This window comes from Bos taurus, chromosome 2 (genome assembly GCF_002263795.3).
Source record: "Bos taurus isolate L1 Dominette 01449 registration number 42190680 breed Hereford chromosome 2, ARS-UCD2.0, whole genome shotgun sequence".
Lineage (NCBI taxonomy): Eukaryota > Metazoa > Chordata > Mammalia > Artiodactyla > Bovidae > Bos > Bos taurus.
This window is the reverse complement of record NC_037329.1, coordinates 56506906-56527971: the sequence shown is the minus strand read 5'-3', so window position 1 is coordinate 56527971 and position 21066 is coordinate 56506906. Positions and strand designations below refer to the sequence as shown.

At 32.6% G+C, this 21066-nt stretch overlaps 1 protein-coding gene across 1 annotated transcript in view; it reads right to left on the bottom strand.

The window, feature by feature from the left end:
- LRP1B (LDL receptor related protein 1B) overlaps positions 1-21066 on the bottom strand; it is a 315853-nt gene that overhangs the window by 260368 nt on the left and 34419 nt on the right. The window contains exons 11-13 of the mRNA XM_059878468.1: positions 18786-18908; positions 17190-17371; positions 8603-8802 (exon numbers count right to left, since the gene is read on the bottom strand). Coding sequence (XP_059734451.1) covers positions 8603-8802; positions 17190-17371; positions 18786-18908 — 505 coding nt within the window. The remainder of the gene's footprint in view (positions 1-8602; positions 8803-17189; positions 17372-18785; positions 18909-21066) is intronic.

The window sequence follows — 21066 nt, the reverse complement described above, 5'->3', positions numbered from 1 at the left end:
CTTACTTATATGTTTTTAAATTATTCATGATATAAGCTTATATATGTGCTTCCCAGGGGATGCTAGTGATAAAGAGTCTGCCTGTCAATTTAGGAGACACAAGAGACATGGCTTTGATCTCTGGGTCAGGAAGATGTTTTGGAAGAGGAAATGGCAACCCCTCCAGTATTTCTGCCTGGAAAATTCCATGGGCTGAGAAGCCTGGAGGGCTACAGTTCATGGGGCTGCAAAGAGTTGGACACGACTGAGCAACTTGCACCTTTCACCTTTCAGATGGCCACTTTAATATTTAATTTATAAAAAGGGCATTTTGTTAATAAATGTGAGAATGTATCAGCATGCAACATAAATTATAGCTCATTTATTTTGAAAACTGGACTGTGCCTATAAATACTTTCTCTTGATGATGACACTGCTTTCCAATCTCTGATGTAAACACTGCTATATGCACTTCATAAAGATATATTCCAGTCACTTTGAAACTCTCTGGACTTTTCTACTGGTGATACAAAACTTTATAGATACTTGGAAATGTATTTTCAGAGCAAATATAAGTTATGACATTCCACATATGTATGCGTTAGGAATGTTTTTGTTTGAGAGTCCTAATAAAAGCTGAAGTCTTTGAAAAGCACTTTGCCTTTGGGACAGATTATCAGGTAAAGTCATTTGCGTGAATGTAGTATCTGGTCTTCACACATTCCTACAATTATGAATATGCTTCTAGAATAAAAACAGAGGAGAATGTAATGTATTACAAGCATTTTCAAGTGTGATCTAGTAGTTCTAGGAATAACTAGGGATAAGTGAACTAATTGGTAGAACAGACCTCCTCTGTCCCAGTTCCAACCTCAGTCAATTCCTTTAAGAAATATTAGAAGATCACTGACTGGTTGTGTTTTATGGATAAGAACTTTGAACCTAGTTTGGCAAAGCAACTTGCCTAGATTAGAGAGTAACCTAACCAAAACTAAATTTACTAATCCCCAAGGCTGTACCATGTCACAGTTGGGATAGATAACGCTGTTGGAAGTGGCTGAAAAAGTCATATTATGGTAATACTTGACATATTTTAAAATAGTATATGGAATATATGTGACATTTGCAAACTAATAATCTATTTAAACATATACACAATTTAATGTAACATGTTCTATTTAAGAAACAAAAGTAAAAGACATGATTGACACTGAAACTCTAAGACTTTTTAGAAATGGCAGTTAATTTCAATTTATTTTACTGGTTCAGGAACATTTCTATAGTAACTGAATTGCATTTTGCTCCCTTCCATTAACTTTTATTGTATTGTAAACAGCAGCACATCAACACCGTTGGCATAAAATAGCCTGTGAAGTCAACTGTTTGTAATGGACTGTGAATGATAGGGAACTTTTTTTCAAAAGTACTATGCAATATCTTACCGAGAAAGAAACATTCTAGAATATTGTAAAATTGGATGATGATGTTTATTAGATTCTCTGCCTTTTTTCAGTTGGCTTCAATGAATATTTACATTTTCTGAAAACCTAAGTGCAACAGCTACAGAGTTGCAGGATATATAAGCACAAAATACTCCCTTTGTCTTTTTCAGTGTTTTTCCCCCCTCAGAAAAAAACCTTTTAAATAGACTTTCACTATTTCACCAGTAGCATGCTGAGATCTGGATTATTTTCCCAACATTGATTAGATGATCGCTGCATGGGTTAGGATTCAGATTTTTAAGTCCAAACATAGAACTGCCCCCTCAAAACACAAACTAGATTCCCAGAACAATAACCAAGCAAAAGAGTTGGACTACAATACTGACCCTACAACATGAGGATTCAGGTCTAGGAGTACAGAAACTATTATTGTCAACATAATCACATGAATTTTAAACAATTTTTCCACAAAATAAAAGACAATTCAGTGATAAACTGTAGTTTAGAATCATAACCAATGATTACTCTTCTGAGAAATTAGTAGTTATGACTGTACGTTTCTTTCAGTATGCTGGATTAAAAATGTACATGGCCAACTGATTTAACACAAGGTTAAATCATTTAGTGACCCAAAGAAGAATATTCTGAAAAAAATTACTAGAACAAATAATTTTTAAACTCAAGGTCAACAATGTTTCTTTTAGCTCACCCTTTTGTTATTACTGTTTACACAGTATTTTCAATCTTTTTGTCAAGAAAATACCTCTCTATCTCAAGTTCAATGGCAACTCACACAAAATGAGGAAAACTAACTCTGAATCTATGTTCTTTGATAAAAGCAGGCAGAATGAAATTGTTATCTAAATGTAATTTTCTGGTATTTCATTTTCTTTTTATTAAATGAGAAACAGAATCTCTAACACGAAGATGAGCAGAGTGAAGACTGACATTTTTCTCAGAAGATATTTGTAACCTATTTTATAGACATTTTATTCAGAGAAAGCTATTCTTTCAACACATAATATTAATGACAAAAGATCTTTGCTGTGTTCAAATTTCAGAATTGTATAACATAAATTTTCAAATAAGATTTAGAAGTTTTCCCAGTTAGTTTGGAAAGAGCAAACAGTAAAATCAAAATGTCCCTATGTAAAGCAAGGTGTACCTTATTAACAATATGACTGCTTTCTTCACCTCTCTAAATAAATATACAAAAATTAGATTTAATAAGATATATAATTTCATTTAGAATAATAATGTTCTGATGGCTTAAGTTTTTGTTTACTAATTGCTCAAATGTTTTGTAACTATCTATGTCTACTTTGTACATCAATCTGAAAAAATTCAAGTATGGATATACTTTTATTTGTGTAACAGTGCATTTATGCTGTAACTGTTGCTATTAGAAACTATAGCAAGCAGACAACAAATCCATCAGCCAACTTTTCAAAGACAAGGGGGACCTGTGTGAGAGGTTTTGGAACCAGTTAGATCTGGGTTCAAATTCTAGGGACAAGCTCTTTGACTTTGGACAAATTACTTAATCTCTGTAAACCTATTTCTTTGCTGCAAAATGACTTTAATGACACAGTGCTCACTTGATGGAATGACTAAAAAAGCATGTGTTGTTACATCAAGCAGTTTCTTGAACACGGTAGGCTTCTGGTAAAGTATGAGTTTATAAGGGGTTGGTTCCAGGTCTTGGAACAACAGTAGTAAGTCAAGAAAATTTCCACGGAAAATCAACAATGATAGTAATAATAGTACATGCAAAACATCTAACACAACATCATTATCAAGAACATAAGTATTCTCCTCTCTTATCAATTTCATAAGGTCATAAATAACAACTTTAAAAGATGTTAATAACTTTTGCAGTAACACTCAGAGAAAACTAAGTATTGGATAGGCAATTTGATATTTTAATTAAGGAAATACATATGATTTTTAAGATTTTCAACCCCTGTCTGGGTTAAATTGAAGACTAACCTGAAATTAAAACTTTAGAATTTGGCAAAAATTCTAAAGTGATCCACCTAACTCGAGGCTTAGAACTTTAGTTCTGGAATTCTCCTTTGATGCCATTTCCCCCAATACCCTTATTTCTATGCATGAGGCAACTGAGACCCAGTGAAGCAACACACACATTTTAGGATGAAAAAGTTTTCTAGCAGTGGATACCACCCCAACCCACCCACATCCTTAGGTTCTCCAACATTTAAAGGTTACTAAGGGTTTTTCTTCTCCAGTTTGAAACTCAAACTCCAGTTTGAGACTCAAACCCAAAGATTTGTGCTCCAATAAAGGTTTAGAACTTCTTATCAAGTGTCAAAGCCTAAAATTCTCAGGGGAGGATTATGGTTTGGGAGTGGTGAGAAATCAGTCCCCAAAATATAGAATGTAAGAATGATAAGAATGTAAGAATAGACTATAAGAATGATATTATTATTTAGAATCACTGTGATTAGAATATATTTAGAATCACTCTATTTTTGTATAAAGACAGATTTAAACTTAAAAACAGCATTTCAATCTGGAAAACACTGAAATTGGCAAGTTTCTCACTGGACATATTTTATATATCAAGGGATAGTAGGAGGAGAGAGATTCATTCTTTTGCACTATTTCTTCTAGGTAAATTGTCAGAATTTCTTTGATGTTGACCCTTCTGTTAACTAAATGTACCTCTCATTAAGTCAGGGCTTTTTAAGAAGAATCTCTAAGTATGCTTAGTTTGGTGCCTTTTATTTCTTTAAAAAATGTAGAAATATATGTGAAATTAATAAGTTTTCAAACTGTAAGTTATTTCACCCTGGTTAAGTATATAAAAATACAAATCATCATTTTATGTTTGCAACTCAACCACCAATATTTTTGCTATTTTAATTTCTCAGATCTGTCCTCCTTATTCTGCTAAATAACTACTGAATGCAACACTTTATCCCCATTCCCACAGCTCTAATCACTTCAAATATGTTCTCTAAAATATTTTAACAGCCTCTAAATTGGTTGCCCTTCCAGGGTCTTTCATTTTCCATGTGGTTGTCAAATCTAATAATGGCATTCTATCAACTAAATGCCATCAATGGCTCACTATGACCTAAAGGATAAATTCCAAATTACCTAGCATACAAGGCCTGTCACAATCTGGCAGCAATTTGCCCTTATTCATCTAGTGTCATTATTTTTTTCTTATATGACTTCTAGTTTACAAATTATGTAAACCCCATGCTGCTTCAAAACTCTATTATATCTTTGCACATGCTGTTCCCTCTGTGTGATTAATCCTCCCTACATTTCCCCATATGGAGAGCTTGTCCTCCATCTTTGAGACTTTTCAAAGATCCCATCACTTCACCAAACACTTCCTTACTCCAGCCTGAATTTTGGCAATATTATACATATACCTCTAATCCCAACCTGATATATGTTATTATCTGCATATCAGTCTCCCCACCCCCAACAACTAAACGGGTACTTTGAAGACAGGGACTTATTCATCTTTGTAACTCCAGGGTCTGAAATAATACATGGCATGGAAAGAGACAATTGTAAATGTTTGTTGAATGAATGAATGGGCAGATCTAACAACAACAACAAAAAAAATCAGAGAAATTTAAAAAACGAACAATGAAAATTTGATTTAAAATAAACTGTCTCAATTATCCAGTAGTATGCATACTATTCTACAGTATTATTATATCATTTTATTATGTAATTATTGAAGTAAAAACCAATAGAATAATCCACACAAAATTAGGGAAAGATTCATGGGACTAAGACTGCACTTAAATGTTCCCAGGATAGCAAATTCTCTCCTTAAAAAAATAAATTATTACTTAGTGTTTGGACTTGTTAAGAAGGTGGGTTGGGTTAGAAGAGGTGGCAGAGAAAACTGGATGTAGATTCTTAAGCAAACTGCAAGTCACATGTCTCCTGGAGGTAATCTGATCTATCAATTAGGGCACAGAATGCAGAACTTTCAGAAATTCTTAGGCTGGATAAATAATAATACAATGATGCTTTATTTATGAAAATACTGTATGGTTTAAACCAGGATATGTTTTGGAGGGAAAACCTTCTAAACTCTAAAGTGACATTCATGGTTTAGTTTTTCTCCATTATTCAAATTTGACTTATAAAAAATAATAATTATGAAATTTGTATACACCCTTTTTATGCTAAGATTACTTTGATATAACTGATGTATCCCATTCTTTGATGAGCTCCGGCTGTACTTTTAATAAAAAGAATAAATGGGAGCGATAATACTAGTCTGGTTAAGAGAGAAGAGAGGTCAGTGACCAGCCTAACACAAAAGTTATTCTTGTTATAAAAGTCTCATTTTCCAACTCTAAATATACAAATAGAAAATCACAGTGTTTCTGATGTCTTTAGGGGACAAATTCAAGGAGTTGAAAAATCCTATTCCTCTTTACAAACACTGTAAATGATTGACGTTTTTTCATTGGCTGTGGAGATGGCATAATTAAGGCTGTCTACAATTAGTAGCTTGTTAGTAACTACCACATAACTATTGGCTTGCATTTAGATATTGGCAGATGCCTAATAAGACACTTAATGAATTTTTCATTAGTTTTTCTGAGAAAGCCTTCAGGAGGAAATATTTCTGAAGACAGCAACTACTTTTACTTTCCTTTTCTCCCCACCTAGAGCCTCAAGGGATTTTCAAAAGTCAAATTTTTAAATGTTAATATAATCATATCTGAATATCTTTCAGTCAAATATTTCACTCTTTAGTAAATTTAGTTTCACTTCTTACTATATATGTCCATCTACCAAAGCCATCACAAGACTATGACTGAAAGATACTTCATTTACACACATTTGTTTCGAGTTTTCAAAGCATTAATTATAAACATATCTGACATAATTTTAAAATAATGGGACAGGGATAGAATCAACAGTTTCTAATAGATAATTTAACTACAGTTTTTGTTATTCAAATAAAAGTCTCAAATAAAAATAGGCAAATATTTGATGCTAGAATATATTTTAAATACTCACCTATCTAAACAAAAAGTGTTTAAATTTTATTGTACATTGAAATTTTAGCACAGAGAACTACATTTATAACAACTTAGTGCTTTATATACATGCCAAAAATGGTTATGTGGGGAAATCACTGATTGCTGCAATAAAACTTTCAATTATATCATCTATGAATGTTGCAGAACATTTCATTATTGATTCTTCAGAGGAGATATAACTGCTGAATGCTAAATGTAATTTTGATTTGTCAACATTATTTTTGCTGTAATTAAAACCCTAAAGTGATCTTTAAATAACTCTTCATTCCAATTGCATCTTGATGAGTTTCTTTATCTCTGTAATTGGAATGCCAACACCTCAATAAGTGACTCATCCAACTACACTTGTCATACTTCAATGTTCCACACTTAAAAAAGCACCTCTAAGCACTTTCTGTTAGTACGTTTAGTTAGAAGAACATATTTGCTTAAACAACAACTGAAAAATAACTTGGGCAGAATTATGAAGTGATGTGATTTCAGTGATGTAAATCTCCTTTACTATTTATTTTATAAATTTGTTTTTTATATGGTATAATTGATTCACAATATTATATTTGGTTCAGGTATACAACAGAGTGATTCAATATTTTATAGATTATGCTTTTAAAGTTGTTATAAAATATTGGCTATATTCCCTGTGCTATAAACTATATCTTTGTAGATATTTTATTTTATACATAGGAGTTTGTACTTCTTAATCCCCTAATTCCACTTGCCTCTTCCAACTTAAAAAGTTTTCTTTTTTAAAACTTGGTTGCTTCATCCTTCTCCACACAGGCATAAATTTGCAGAGCCTCATCTGACAGTATTAAATTATAAAAAATCCTCTCTTTCTTAACAGCTCATCTCTTTTCTTCTTCCAGATGCTTTGATCTAAGCTTACTGCCAGAGAAGAAATCAGTCTCTTAAGAGAAGCCATACAAATGTATAGGCTTTGCTTGGAATCTCCCACTGAAAATTAGCTTCCCTGGTGGTTCAGCTGGTAAAGAAATCACCTGCAATGCAGGAGACCTGGGTTTGATCCCTGGGTTGGGAAGATGCCCTGGAAGAGGGCATAGCTATCCACTCCAGTGGTCTTGTTTGGAGAATCCCCATGGACAGAGGAGTCTGGTGGGCTGCAGTCTATGGGGTTGCACTTGTACTTACTTTACAAGATATCTTAAGATGAAAACATCTAATAACAAAGGTGACATTACGTCACTAGATATTAAAGAGATTACTCTTCATTGTGGGGAAAATTTAATCTATAAAGAGCCATCTGCATCTAAAATATTTTGAGTTGTTCATTTGAATTGTTTGTGGTTTCTGTTGAATTTGTGTCATCCTCATCTGATACTGTTCTTTTGTATTATGTCCTTCTCCTCTGCTCTTAATTCCTTTATCCTCAGATATTTTTTCCTCTAAGACCTTTTGCCCATCCCTAATTCCCCTCATATCAAATTGCTTCCTTCATTTGTTTTATGTTTAGAGTCTTATAATCTACTCAGAGTTATAAAAAGTGGAAAAATAAAGTATATGTGTTATTTCATATTTTTTCGTATTCTAATAATTTCTTAAATGTTATTCTAACTTGAAAGCTATTTTTAATATTACTTTTTGTTGCTGTTGTTCATTAAATAACAATAAATTTAGTCATGTATGTAATCTGTTTCATAAAGTAAATAATACTGTTTCACTGTCTTTAAAAAGTTTTATTTTAACTTAGTATTTTTTTAAAAAAAAACCTACCAGATTGTAATAATAACCTTATTTTTACAAACAACTATTCTTCTGCTTCAATTCCATTGGGATATATGTATATATTAACTTATAAAAGTATCATCTACTTGCTATAAAAACTATTTAGAAAAATGCAATTAGAGAAAACATTGACGATGTTAATGATTTTTATGCATGATTATACAAGTTCTGAATAAACAGATCTAGTTCTTATTTACCAACATTGTCACAAAGGAATATAATAATGTAATATTAAATTAAGAAATGAAAGTATATAAAAAAGTATATATATATATATATAAAAGTATATAAAAACTATATATATATATATATATTTTTTTTTTTTTTTCCTAAATGAGTATTTTATGAACTGGTGAAATACTGAGTCATTTGTGCTACTGGACTAACCTTTGTGTCTGTGAGATCCATCCATGTTGCTAAACTCGATATGATTTTCATCAGCCCAATAGAGTCTATGGTTGACATAATCTATTGTTAGTGCCATAGGTCTAGAAATCTTGGTTTCTATGACAACACTCTGATTGGTTCCATCCATTCCAACACGGCCAATGTGAGGGTACTCACAGCAGTCAATCCAATACAAATACCTAGAAAAGAAAATCAGCAGGCATATTATTCACAATCACTCAGGGAATAAAACACCATACAGTATTTCTCTTATTTACTCAGCTATTCCCAAATTAATTCTTGTATCTCTCTAAATTGCAGTTTGCAAAAGCATACTCTAGTGCAAACTTTTGCTATGATTTTGTAAAAAATATGTAGTATACTTTGAAATATCCAGATAATTTTAAGCATGTTTCCTTTAGCAATTTTAAGCATGTCATGTATATAACATTTCAGGAACTGTTAACAAATTACAGATGCCCAAAATGAAAGATGTAAACTTTCAAAATGCATCTATAATGTTAGAGGAATAAAACAACCTAGATGTATTTTTTTCTTTTGTTTTACCTATGAAAAATTCAAAATGAATTATGGAGGAGTAGATTGTACTTTCTTAGATGTTCATTGTTCAATGTGGTAGCCACAAGATAATTGTGATTCTTTAAATTAATTAAAATCATATAAAATTAAGGGAATTACAAAAGTGAAAAATAATTTTCTCCATTAAATGCTGTCAAAAAAGTATTACAAATTTTTGGAGATGAATATAAAGTTTTTGAGGTCATTAAATTATGGGGTTTCCCTGGTGAAGCAGTGGTAAAGAATCCACCTGTCAGGAGACACAGGTTTGATCCCTTGGTTGGGAAAGTCCCCTGGTGAAGGAAATGGTAAATCACTCCAGCATTCTTGCTTGGGAAATTCCATGGACTGAGAAGTACTGTGGGCTATAGTCCAGGGGGTCAAAAAGAGTTGGACATGATTTAGCAACCAAATAACAGCAACAACATAGTAAATTATGAATTTCAAATAATCTGACCTCTGTGTAATAGCAAATCTAAATTTTTGTTTGTATTCTGAACTTTTAATTTGGCTAATAATATCACCATCTTGAACCAAGATATCGGAAAGAAGAGGAAGAACATATTTTATGGAGTCCAACAGCTCTTACATTACCCTCAGAAAGTTCAGTAAGAGTTTGAGGCTTGAAATTCTCTCCTTGATATTCAAATTTTTCATTATGAGACACAAACAGACTTCTACAGATGACTTTCCACTTTGAAATGTGTGAACTGAGCTCTACTTGGAGAATTTATAGTCCTATAATTTTCACTTCTGTGCTTTCATCATATCATCTGCCTTGCTCCTGTCTCTTCAATTATATAGATATTTTCATTCAGACATAACTTATATTGTCTCCTCTGTTCTCCACAAATTTTTCTCTGATTTGTGTCAGTTCACATTTTTCAGGGTATGTTATAAAATTATATATTTGAAAAATGGTTTTGTTAAGCAAAGTAAGCATCCTCTTTTTAATTATAGGACTTCTCATAGCTGTTAATATGGTATACATATAATGATTGTCTAAGATAGAGCTATGATATCCTTTTTTAGCACATAGTTTTGGGTAATACCATTTATTTTCCTAGAGCAGGTTGCAGGAAACAAACTTTATGAAACTCTGCTTTAGCTCTTTCTGGTCTACAGAATTTCTTTATCATCTGTATAATTGAACAACACATATATCATGCACATAGGAACCCACAAAGCAGTAATGACACAGGTTCTTGTGCTTCAGATCAGAGAATCTAACTCAATAAATCAGTTGGTGGGGCATCTCTGATAAATCCCCAAGCCATTCTTAAGTGGATTGAAAAATGTGTCTTGAAAAAGTGATTCACTGAGGTCATAATATATCAAACATAACTTAGCACTGAGAACACAGAGGTAAACATATAATTTTGCTATCAAAGATCTCTCAATGAATACAATAGAGGTGAATATTAAATCAAAGATTTAAAGAATATTATGATGAAAGATTTTTATCATGGAGGTGCCAATGAAGGAACAACAATTTTACCTAAATGGAAAATGACATGGAAAATCTTATTCCCACTAGTAGCTCTTTGAGCATAAATCTTATCTTCAAAACGACTTTACAAATTTCTTGATAGCAATGATCTTTCTCCTCTTTCAGAATTTAGAATAAAGTATAATTTAAAGATTTTAATGCTACAACAGGTCTTGAAGATCACATAGCTTCAGGCCTTCACTTCATTATTCACTTCATTATAAATTGAAACTGTAAAATATTATGAGCTTTGTCCTAGTCTGTTACAATAGTGATAGCCAGAACAAGGGCTCAGGTCTCAAGATTTACAGACTAACTTTTTTAAAAAAGCATTTTTAGGTCGACCTAGAGGGATGGTATGGGGAGGGAGGAGGGAGGAGGGTTCAGAATGGGAAACACATGTATACCTGTGGCGGATTCATTTTGATATATGGCAAAACCAATACAATATTGTAAAGTTAAAAAATAAAATAAAATAAATAAAAGTTCTATTAAGACACTATTAAAAAATAAAAAGCATTTTCATATTTCAGATAAAATTCTTATTCCATGAATAATGTTGTTTTGTCATTTTTTTTTCTAATCAACATTATGTAGAGTCTTAAAACAAAACCAAAAAATAAAAATCCTAGAAACAGATTATTGAGTTCAAATATCAGGTATACCCATGTGAATTGAGCACTCTAGTTAACTACCCCAAGCCTGGATTTACTTATATATTCAAAAGGGATAATAACAATAATTTCTCCTCACAGAGAAAAGCATTTTGAAGCATATTTTGTTTTTCAACTCTAATTATTTACAATAAATTTTATACTTGGATAATATTTAATAGGTTGCATTTTAGATGTAAAATGACAAGAATGTCTAGTACAGACTTACTGAGAAGCTTAAATGTATAGTAATGAGGCTTAAGTATGGAAAAGGTAATGAAATTAAGCCATCAGAAGTTGACCACCCATAAAGAGAGATGCACAGTAAATCCTGTGCTTGTGAAAGCTCATTTGTGCTCATCATGTCTGACTGTTTGCCACTGCATGTTCTATTGCCTGCCAGGCTCCTCTGTCCATGGGATTCTCCATGCAGAAAAACTGGAGTGGGTTGCCATTTTCTCCTCCAGGGGATCTTCCCTATCCTGGGGTTTAACCCGGGTCTCTGACATCTCCTGTATTGGCAGGCAGATTCTCTACCACTGAACCACCTGGGAAGTCCAATTTAAAAATTAGGCATGCTTGTAATTATTATGCAGTTTCTTTAATTTCTCAAATAACTCATACTATCTATAGTAATTTAAATTCTGTAAGAAGGCAAATTGTCAAAATAGGAAAAATTTTTGTTCTCTATGCCTTGTTTGGATGACTCTTGGAAAAGCTGTTCATGGCTCAAGGTAATTTTGTTACTGTAAACTCTAATGTGATGCAATAGAGAAAAGAGCTGACCAAATCTTGGAAACTGAATTAAATTCCTAGTTTAATATCATACTACCTAGATGATCCTGAGAAAATCACTTAGTCATTTTGGCTGAATATTCTTTGTGAGTGTGTGTGTTCGTTGCTCAGTTATGTCCAACTCTTTGTGACCCTATGGACTGTAGCCCACAAGGTTCCTCTGTCTATGGAATTCTCCAGGCAAGAATACTGGAGGGGGTAAACCATTTCCTTCTCTCGGGGAAATTACCAACCCAGGAATCAAACTCAGGTCTCTCACATTGCGGACAGATACTTTACTCTCTGAGCCACCAGGGAAATCTGTTCTTATTTGTACTAAAAATATAATAATAAAGACAATCATGTCTTTTTCAGAGATTCTGAGAAAGCAATATAAGCATCTAAAGTGATATAACAAAGACAGATTTTTCTAATTTGTAAAATACTATAGAAGTGGTAGTGATCATCATTATCATTATCATTATTATTATTTGGAACTCCAACTCCCAATAGGTCACCGCACTTTCTTATATCCGCCCCTTTTCCTATGTTCCTCCTATTCTGAGGAAGTCATTTTTCTGTTTACCTGCCTTGCCCAAGCCACAAGTCTTGTAAGGTTTGTTTCATTGCTGTCGTTGTGTTGCATTACATTTTGATTTATCCCTAGCTCCTTTTTACTCTATAAACTGGTATCAAAGTTCCACAATTATATATAGTTAATTTTCTCCCTTTGTATGAGTTTTTTTCAACTCTTTGGATATGCCATGCTGTCCTATATGTCTTTACTTTTCCATAAAACTTCTTTTTGCCTGAATTGCGTCCTGCTCTGAAGTGGATCACATAATCTGGCTAATTCATACTTCACTAGTCTTGTCCAGGAAAATCTCACTGATTCCAGTTGAGACAGACACATGTTCTGTTTTCTTGACTTTAGAGGTACTGCATTGTATGATAATTATTTGCTCATCTGCCTACTAACTGAACCAGTACTTTGAAACAGGGGTTGTATCTTTTATTTTTATACAAAACCTAGAAGAGTGACAGATGTACTCTGGAGAAATATGAGTTGAATAAATGAATGAGCAGATGGATTTATTTTCTGTTAACCAGTCATAACATACTTCAATTTAATGTCTATGACAATGAATTTTTGTTATGTTGAAGTGACATTTTAAAGATAAAAGTATGCTCATTCTAATCCCAAAGAAAGGCAATGCCAAAGAATGTTAAAACTACCACACAATTGCACTCATTTCACGTGCTAGAAAGGTAACGATTAAAATTCTCCAAGCCAGATTTCAACAGTAAGTAAACCGAAACTTCCAGATGTTCAAGCCCAAATTTAGAAAAGGCAGAGGAAGCAGAAGAACCAGAGATCAAATTGCCAAAATTCATTGAATCATAGAAAAAGCAAGAAAATTGCAGAAAAAAAAATCTACTTCTGTTTTATTGACTGTGCCAAAGCCTTTGACTGTGTGGATCTCAACAAACTGTGGAAAATTCTTAAAGAGATGGGAATACCAGACCACCTTACCTGCTTCCTGAGAAACCTGTATGCAGGTCAAGAAGCAACAGTTAGAAGCAGGCATGGAATAACGGACTGGTTGCAAACTGAGAAAGGAGTACGTCAAGGCTGTATTGTCACCCTGCTTATTTAATTTATATACAGTATACAACATAAGTAATACTGGGCTGGATGAAGCACAGCTGGAATCAAGATTGTGGGAAGAAATATCAATAACTTCAGATATGAAGATGACACCACCATTATGGCAAAAAGTGAAGAGGAACTAAAGAGCCTCTTGATGAAAGTGAAAGAGGAGAGTGAAAAAGCTGGCTTAAAACTCAGCATTCAAAAAAAAAAAAAAAAAAAGATCATGGCATTTGGTCCCATTATTTCATGGCAAATAGATGGGGAAACAATGACAGACTTTATTTTCCTGGGCTCCAAAATCACTGCAGATGGTTACTACAGCCACGAAATTTTTAAGACACTTGCTCCTTGGAAGAAAAACTATGACAAATTTAACAGTATATTAAAAAGCAGAGACATTACTATGCCGTCATAGCCAAGGTCTGTCTAGTCAAAGCTATGGCTTTTCCAGTAGTCATGCATGGATGTGAGAGTTGGATCATGAAGAAGGCTGAGCATTGAAGAATTGATGCTTTTGAACTGTGGTGTTGAAGAAGAGGCTTGAGAGTCCCTTGGACTGCAAGGAAATCAAACCAGTCCATCCTAAAGTAGATCAGTCCTGAATATTCATTGGAAGGACTGATGCTGAAGCTGAAACTCCAATACTTTGGCCACTTGATGGGAAGAACTGACTCATTAGAAAAGACCCTGATGCTGGGAAAGATTGAAGGCAGCAGGAGAAGGGGACAACAGAGGATGAGATGGTTGGATGGCATCACTGATTCAATGGACATGAGTTTTAATAAGCTCTGGGAGATGGTGAAGGAGAGGGAAGCCTGAAGTGCTGCAGTCCATGGAGTTGCAAAGAGTTGGACATTACTGAGTGACTGAACAATAACAATAACAAGCATAGTTATTGTTTTATATTTTATATTACAGTTTTATATTTTATATTCTACTTTAAAATGCATCTATATCTCTTCTGTATAAATTATTGTTTATAAATACTAAATATATATGATATTAATCACCCCAAATTTATGATTAAATTAGTACACTGATTCCCAATCAATAATAGAATAACTGGGATAATTGGATTTCAGCTGAATTTTAACATAATAACCAGAAAGATGATCTATTTTCTTTTCCATTCTTACTAACCAACATATCCAAAATGATACCATTGACGTGCTACCATTATAAGAAAGTATCCCCAAGCTACCTTTTAAATGTTTATAGATGCTTTATTAGATTAGACATTCCAATGATCTTTATCTTCCCTAAACAATCCTTGCTCTATTCTTCACTAAATATTGGAACAGAGATTACACTTCTCAAGAAAACAGGGGTAGTAGTAGTATTGGTATATTCAAAACATATGCAAATTATGATAGCAATCAGACATAGAAAAGTTAAATTCCACCTTTACTGAATACTCAGAATTTAAGCTGTCATTTTTGGAGCAAGATTGTATAATAATTTATACAGCTATGGCATTTCCATCCTGAAGCTCATCTCATATAAACTAAAATCCAAGTTGCCCTATTGTCTCACTCTGGGGAACCAGGAAAACAGTATGAATAAAAAGGTGTCATTAAATTTTATTTGTTAGAATCTGTTTATCTGTTGTTATACGGCTTTAATCATTTCATAAAAATACCTGATTTTTCTGTTTCTTGGGTTATAATCGGATTCCATATCATACCTCAAATATTATTTAAAATGGAATCAAAGGAGTCTTTCATAATATCTGCAATAGTTTAATATTTTATCATCTTAATTGACACTTTTGGCAGGTTTATATTGATGATAAGTTCAGACTGCATCAGTTTATGGGTTAATAACTCCCACCTGGGAGAAATAAACCTTAATGCTAGATTCAGATGTGTTCACTAGGGTAGGATACATTTTGCTTTATAAATAGGAAATTTCAAAATACTGTTATTAACAAATAATGCTTCTTTTACTGTTATTAACAAATAATGCTTCTTTTATTTGGAAAATAAAGCATCTTGAAAATTATGAGATGAGAGCTAAGACAGACATACTGATTTGAAGAAAAGGACAATGGACAAACTAAAATATCTTCTGATAAAATACCAAATGACTCAAATATACATATTCTTTTGAATGAATGATGATGATAGCCAAACAGTATCTGACCATTATTTCTTGTACTATCTATAGAATCAGACTCCATTGTGACTCTGTTTCATTTAAAATAGAATTGATACTCTTTTGTTACTATGGTAAAGAAAATATTTTATTTTATTTATTTTTTTTAAGAAAATATTTTAAAAGGTAACAAAATAGTCCACATAATTATATAGTGAAAAGTTAAAACTTGCACCACTACCTTGGAAACAATTTGTAGTATTTACAGTACAAGTCTTCCCCATTAAGTATTGCTTTTACCCAAATTAATATTTAAAATTAAGTTCCATGCACATTATAATATGATCACTTTGTTAATTATAAACATGAGACAGTAAAATAGAGATACATTATATTAGCAAGAAGTAAAATTTAATTATTGCATATGGTAAAAGCAGTGATTTGGTGAACTATTTAATGGGAAATTAATTAAGACAGCAGAAAATTCAGAGCACTAGAGTTAGTATAATACTTGTTTATTGCAAATGTGTGATATTTTTAAAAAGCAAATTTTCTCTAAATTTGTTACTTTAAAAACATGTTCAATAGGTTGAACTTCTACAGAGATCATTTTGGAGTATGTAATCACTCAAATTATAGTGTTAAAAAAAGAGAATGATATGCGTTCTCTACCTACCAAAATAACATAATTGAAAGTAAATGATAATGGTCATAAAATATAGAACTTTAGCAAGCAGCTTTGACACTTCAATGTGTGTTCATCCCTTATCTAAATTCTCCAGCCAGCTGTCCTTGATCCTTATGATGACTTGTTCTTCATTCTCACAAAGAAATGCAAATAAAATCCAACACTAATATCATTCTTCCCTGATATTCCCACTACGCTTTTCCCCTATGAATGCGTGGATAATGCCCTGCTATTTATTATTCATAGATACTACTTATGTCTCCTGCTGTAAAGTTGTTCAGGAATTGCAATACCTCCATTCTTGACTACTACAAATGCTGTAAAACAGTATCTAAGAGTTTATCTTTGCTTCTCTTTCCTCCAAGATTTAAAGGCATTATAATTGGATAAAACTGTGTTTTATTCATTTCATACACTTATTGGTTTGTTAGAAAAGCTGTGTTTAAAACCTTAAAAAATACTTGCTCTAAAATTCCATCATCTTAATTTTCTCTTTCTCTGTGATAGTCAGATTTGTATTTTTGATTTCCCAGTTAAAACTTCTACACATTTACACTTTTCATTGGTTCCCAGGTTAAAGTCTACAGACCAGGATTTACCATATTGAACATAATCCACAGTCTTAAGCTTTAAGATTTTCAATGTTTGTTACAAACCCAGCACGAGGATCTAAAGACAGGTCCCTGGGAAACTTCAGCCTTTTGCTAACAAGTATAGTAGGGTATAAGCCATTAAGTTTGGATACTTCAATGATCCTTTTTTCTGTGTCAGACCAATAGAGGTTTTTTCCAATCCAATCGACAGCAAGTGCATTGGGGACGGCTGTGTTATGCACTACCTAACAAAATAAGAATTTAAAAAGTTAACATTTTAAATGCCTAGAATAAGAACAAAGCAATTACTTCTTGATTTTTTTAGAGATACATAATTGTATTTAAACACTGAAAAGGAATTTAGATAAGCACAACATATAGAACAATTTACCTAATAAAATTACTTGTTTGTGAGATTACTCAATATGTAATCAGGCCCCTAGAAATTCCATAAAGGTTTAATGAAAGAAACACCAAAATAGAAAGTTGTTGGATGGCTACACAGTTGTTTATTATATTTTCATTACAGTTTACTTATTCTCTCAAAATTTGGAGCAAAAATTCTATTACAGGTAGAGGCACACCTATACTAGCACGAAAAATAATTGATATCATCTATTAATAACAGGTTCTTGGGGAGATATCAATTAATTCAACACTCCCCCAACTGTCTTTGCCCTACTTAAACTACCTATTACAAAGAAAGAAAGAATATAAGCAAAAATATACATTAAGTATTTAACCTAACGAAAGGGAAGTAGAAATGTATTCATTCAACAGTTGTGTTCAGTTGCAACCTATGTCAAATATAATAAGGATATAGGCTATGTATGCACAAATATGCTGTATTAAAAAAACCAATAACATTTATTCTGAATTATGCAACCTACTGATTATTTTGGTATTATATATATGTGTGTGTACATATATATAAGTATATATATAATTTCAAGATTTCATTAATATTTTAAAAATTAATTGCTTCCACCAAAGCTCTATATACAATATTATAAATGGCTTCAAATATTTTTAAGTAATAGAAGGGTTCAATCTACTTGAATTTGAACTTCTTTTAATATATTTTACTACATATATACAGTGCAAATGATTTTATTTTAAAACCCAAATTAGCATAGAAATGGTGTCAAGTAGAGTAGTTCACATCTAGAATGTGACGTGTTTAATTTTGATGTTCTCCACTCAAAGCATTCATGATTTTACACAAATGTATTCAACTATTCCCTTCTATAGCAAAATAATAGTGCTATAATTTCAATCTACATTCTAATAATTATTTTTTTCAATTACAAATTCTCTAACTCAACATTTTCTTTCATATAAATCAACACAATTAAATCTCAGGCACTAATCATTCAAGCTGAAAGTATTCCTCACATTATATATGGTTGTGAATATAAGTTTTCAGATTCATTTACTCAATTTGATTTTTATCTTATAGCAATCATGTTATAATGAAACATGGATAAGAATCTCCAATTTCATATTTAAAGTATATGTTAACACACTGTACAAATGTGAAATTCAAACCAACCTAATACATTCTATGAGTCATGTCATTACCATCAAATAACATTTTCTATTCAATTTAACCATACCAATACAATATTGAATTATCTCATCATTGTAATATCTAGATACCTTAATATCACTTCCATTTAAACACATTCTATTTATGCGACTGCCATTCGGTCGACTGGAATCAATCCAATAGATAAATTCTTCTCTGTAATCAAAGTCTATACCAATAACATTGTTTAATCCCTAAAAATAAAAAAGAATATATTTGAATAATAGTTAAGAGAAATCTTCTTACAATATTTTAGGAATTCATAAGAATCAATATTTCCCTTTGAATCTAAATAGTTACAGTTTTACAATAAAAAAAAGTCTGTGACCAATTCTTTGTAAAAGCATCATATGTTTACATTTTCTCTATATCATACACATAAGATGTTCCATAGTTTATGTGAGCATATTTCCAAATAGGAAAAATATTGGAGTGTTTAAAGAAAACAGTTTAAGTAAATAGTCAATAATATGGGAAAAATTTCTTTTAGAGAGAAAAAGGAAAAGATTTTCATTTTAGGTTAATATTAATTTGATGCTATTATGAGTATACATCTAAATTGAAAAGGTAGACAATCCCCAATAATTTAAGATAAGATTTTGATAGATATCTGATGAAAGTCAGAAAAGATTTTCAAAGTTTACTTTCCCTAACAGCCTTTGGTTCAACAACATACTAACAGTCTCTGTTTTTCTCATGCTTCAAGCAGCCTGTTAGGCAATACAGTGCCATATTCGAATTTAAAAGTTAAAACTTTAGTGAATATTTAACCAAAGAGGAACTTGGTTAACATCTTTTTATTCCACATGGTAGAAATGTGAGGAAATCCTTCCTTTCAGACTCACAGTTAGTGCATTTTTTAGCAGATAACAAAATTGAATGTGAATTCAGCTGATGGATTTTGGATAACACAGCTCCTTTGGCAGTTTCACTGTTTCACTGATTTGATTTGAGGATTGTTCACTAGGATCTGAGAATCTTCTCAGCTGTTGAGGCGTACAAATGATTGCCCAGGGGTTGGTTTAATTCTGACCTATTGTTAAGGCTCATAGATTTAGCATCCCAATGAGCTAACAAAACTTGAATCAAGATTGCAATTGTGTTAACTCACTTTGAGGGTTGAATATTAATTTATTAATATATAAACTCTTATATATTAAAATGAGTTGACATCACAGACATTTGGGAAAGCCCCAGAGATATTTGCCTTATCTTTATATCTGATGTAAGATTTTTACATAAATATTTACTCTGAAGTTGTCATTAAAGTCACAAATTGGTTTAGGGGTCGCTTATGAGTATTTATAATCCTGTAGGTAAGGATTAGCATCTCCAAGGCAATTGTTTTTTGTTGCTGCTGTTTTGTTTTGTTTTCCTGTGGTTTGCTTTGATTAATTTGGGAAAGGATGTGTGCTCAGTTGCTCAGTGTGTCCAACTCTTTTCGACCCCATGGACGGTAGCCCATCGGGCTTCTCTGTTCACAGAATTATTCTGGTTAGAGTACTGGAGTCAGTTGCCATTTCCTCCTCCAGGAGATCTGCCTGACCAGCGATTGAACCTGCATCTCCTGTGACTCTTGAATTGGCAGGTGGATTCCCACTTGAGCCGCTTGGGAAGTCCTTGGGGAAGGGTGGTTAATTCCTAAATCTGAGTTCAGTTTCCACATTTATTCTCAAAATTCATAATTTTATAACAACACTGCATCAGAGATACACACTTTTTAATAAAACTCTGCTGCTGTTGTTTCTGCTAAGTCGCTTCAGTCATGTCCGACTCTGTGCGACCCCCATAGATGGCAGCCCACTAGGCTTCCCCGTCCCTGGGATTCTCCAGGCAAGAATACTGGAGTGGGTTGCCATTTCCTTCTCCAGTACATGAAAGTGAAAAGTGAAAATGAAGTCGCTCAGTCATGTCCGGCTCTTTGCAACCCCATGGACTGCAGCCTACCAGGCTCCTCCGCTCATGGGATTTTCCAGGCAAGAGTACCTGAGTGGGGTGCCATTGCCTTCTCCATTAATAAAACTCTGGCAAAGGCTAAATTTTTGCTATTCAGATTTTACTTCTTTCCAGTGACCTCCAAGACTAAAAATCACCTATGTATGGAACTCAGAGCAGGTTCTGGCAAAAACTGATTTTTTTCTTCTCATAGTCAGGCTAAATTCTCAGCATGATGGTGTTGAAAATCATAGGCTCATATCTTATGCTTTCATTTGTCCTAAAAGAAGCAATCTTTTTTTCAGTTCCAGATTATAAAGTTAACCCTAAATAGCCTAAACCCACTATGCCCAGATGAATAAATACAAATATATACTTCTTTCAGATGGCATCACTAATCAAGAATAATGATTATAA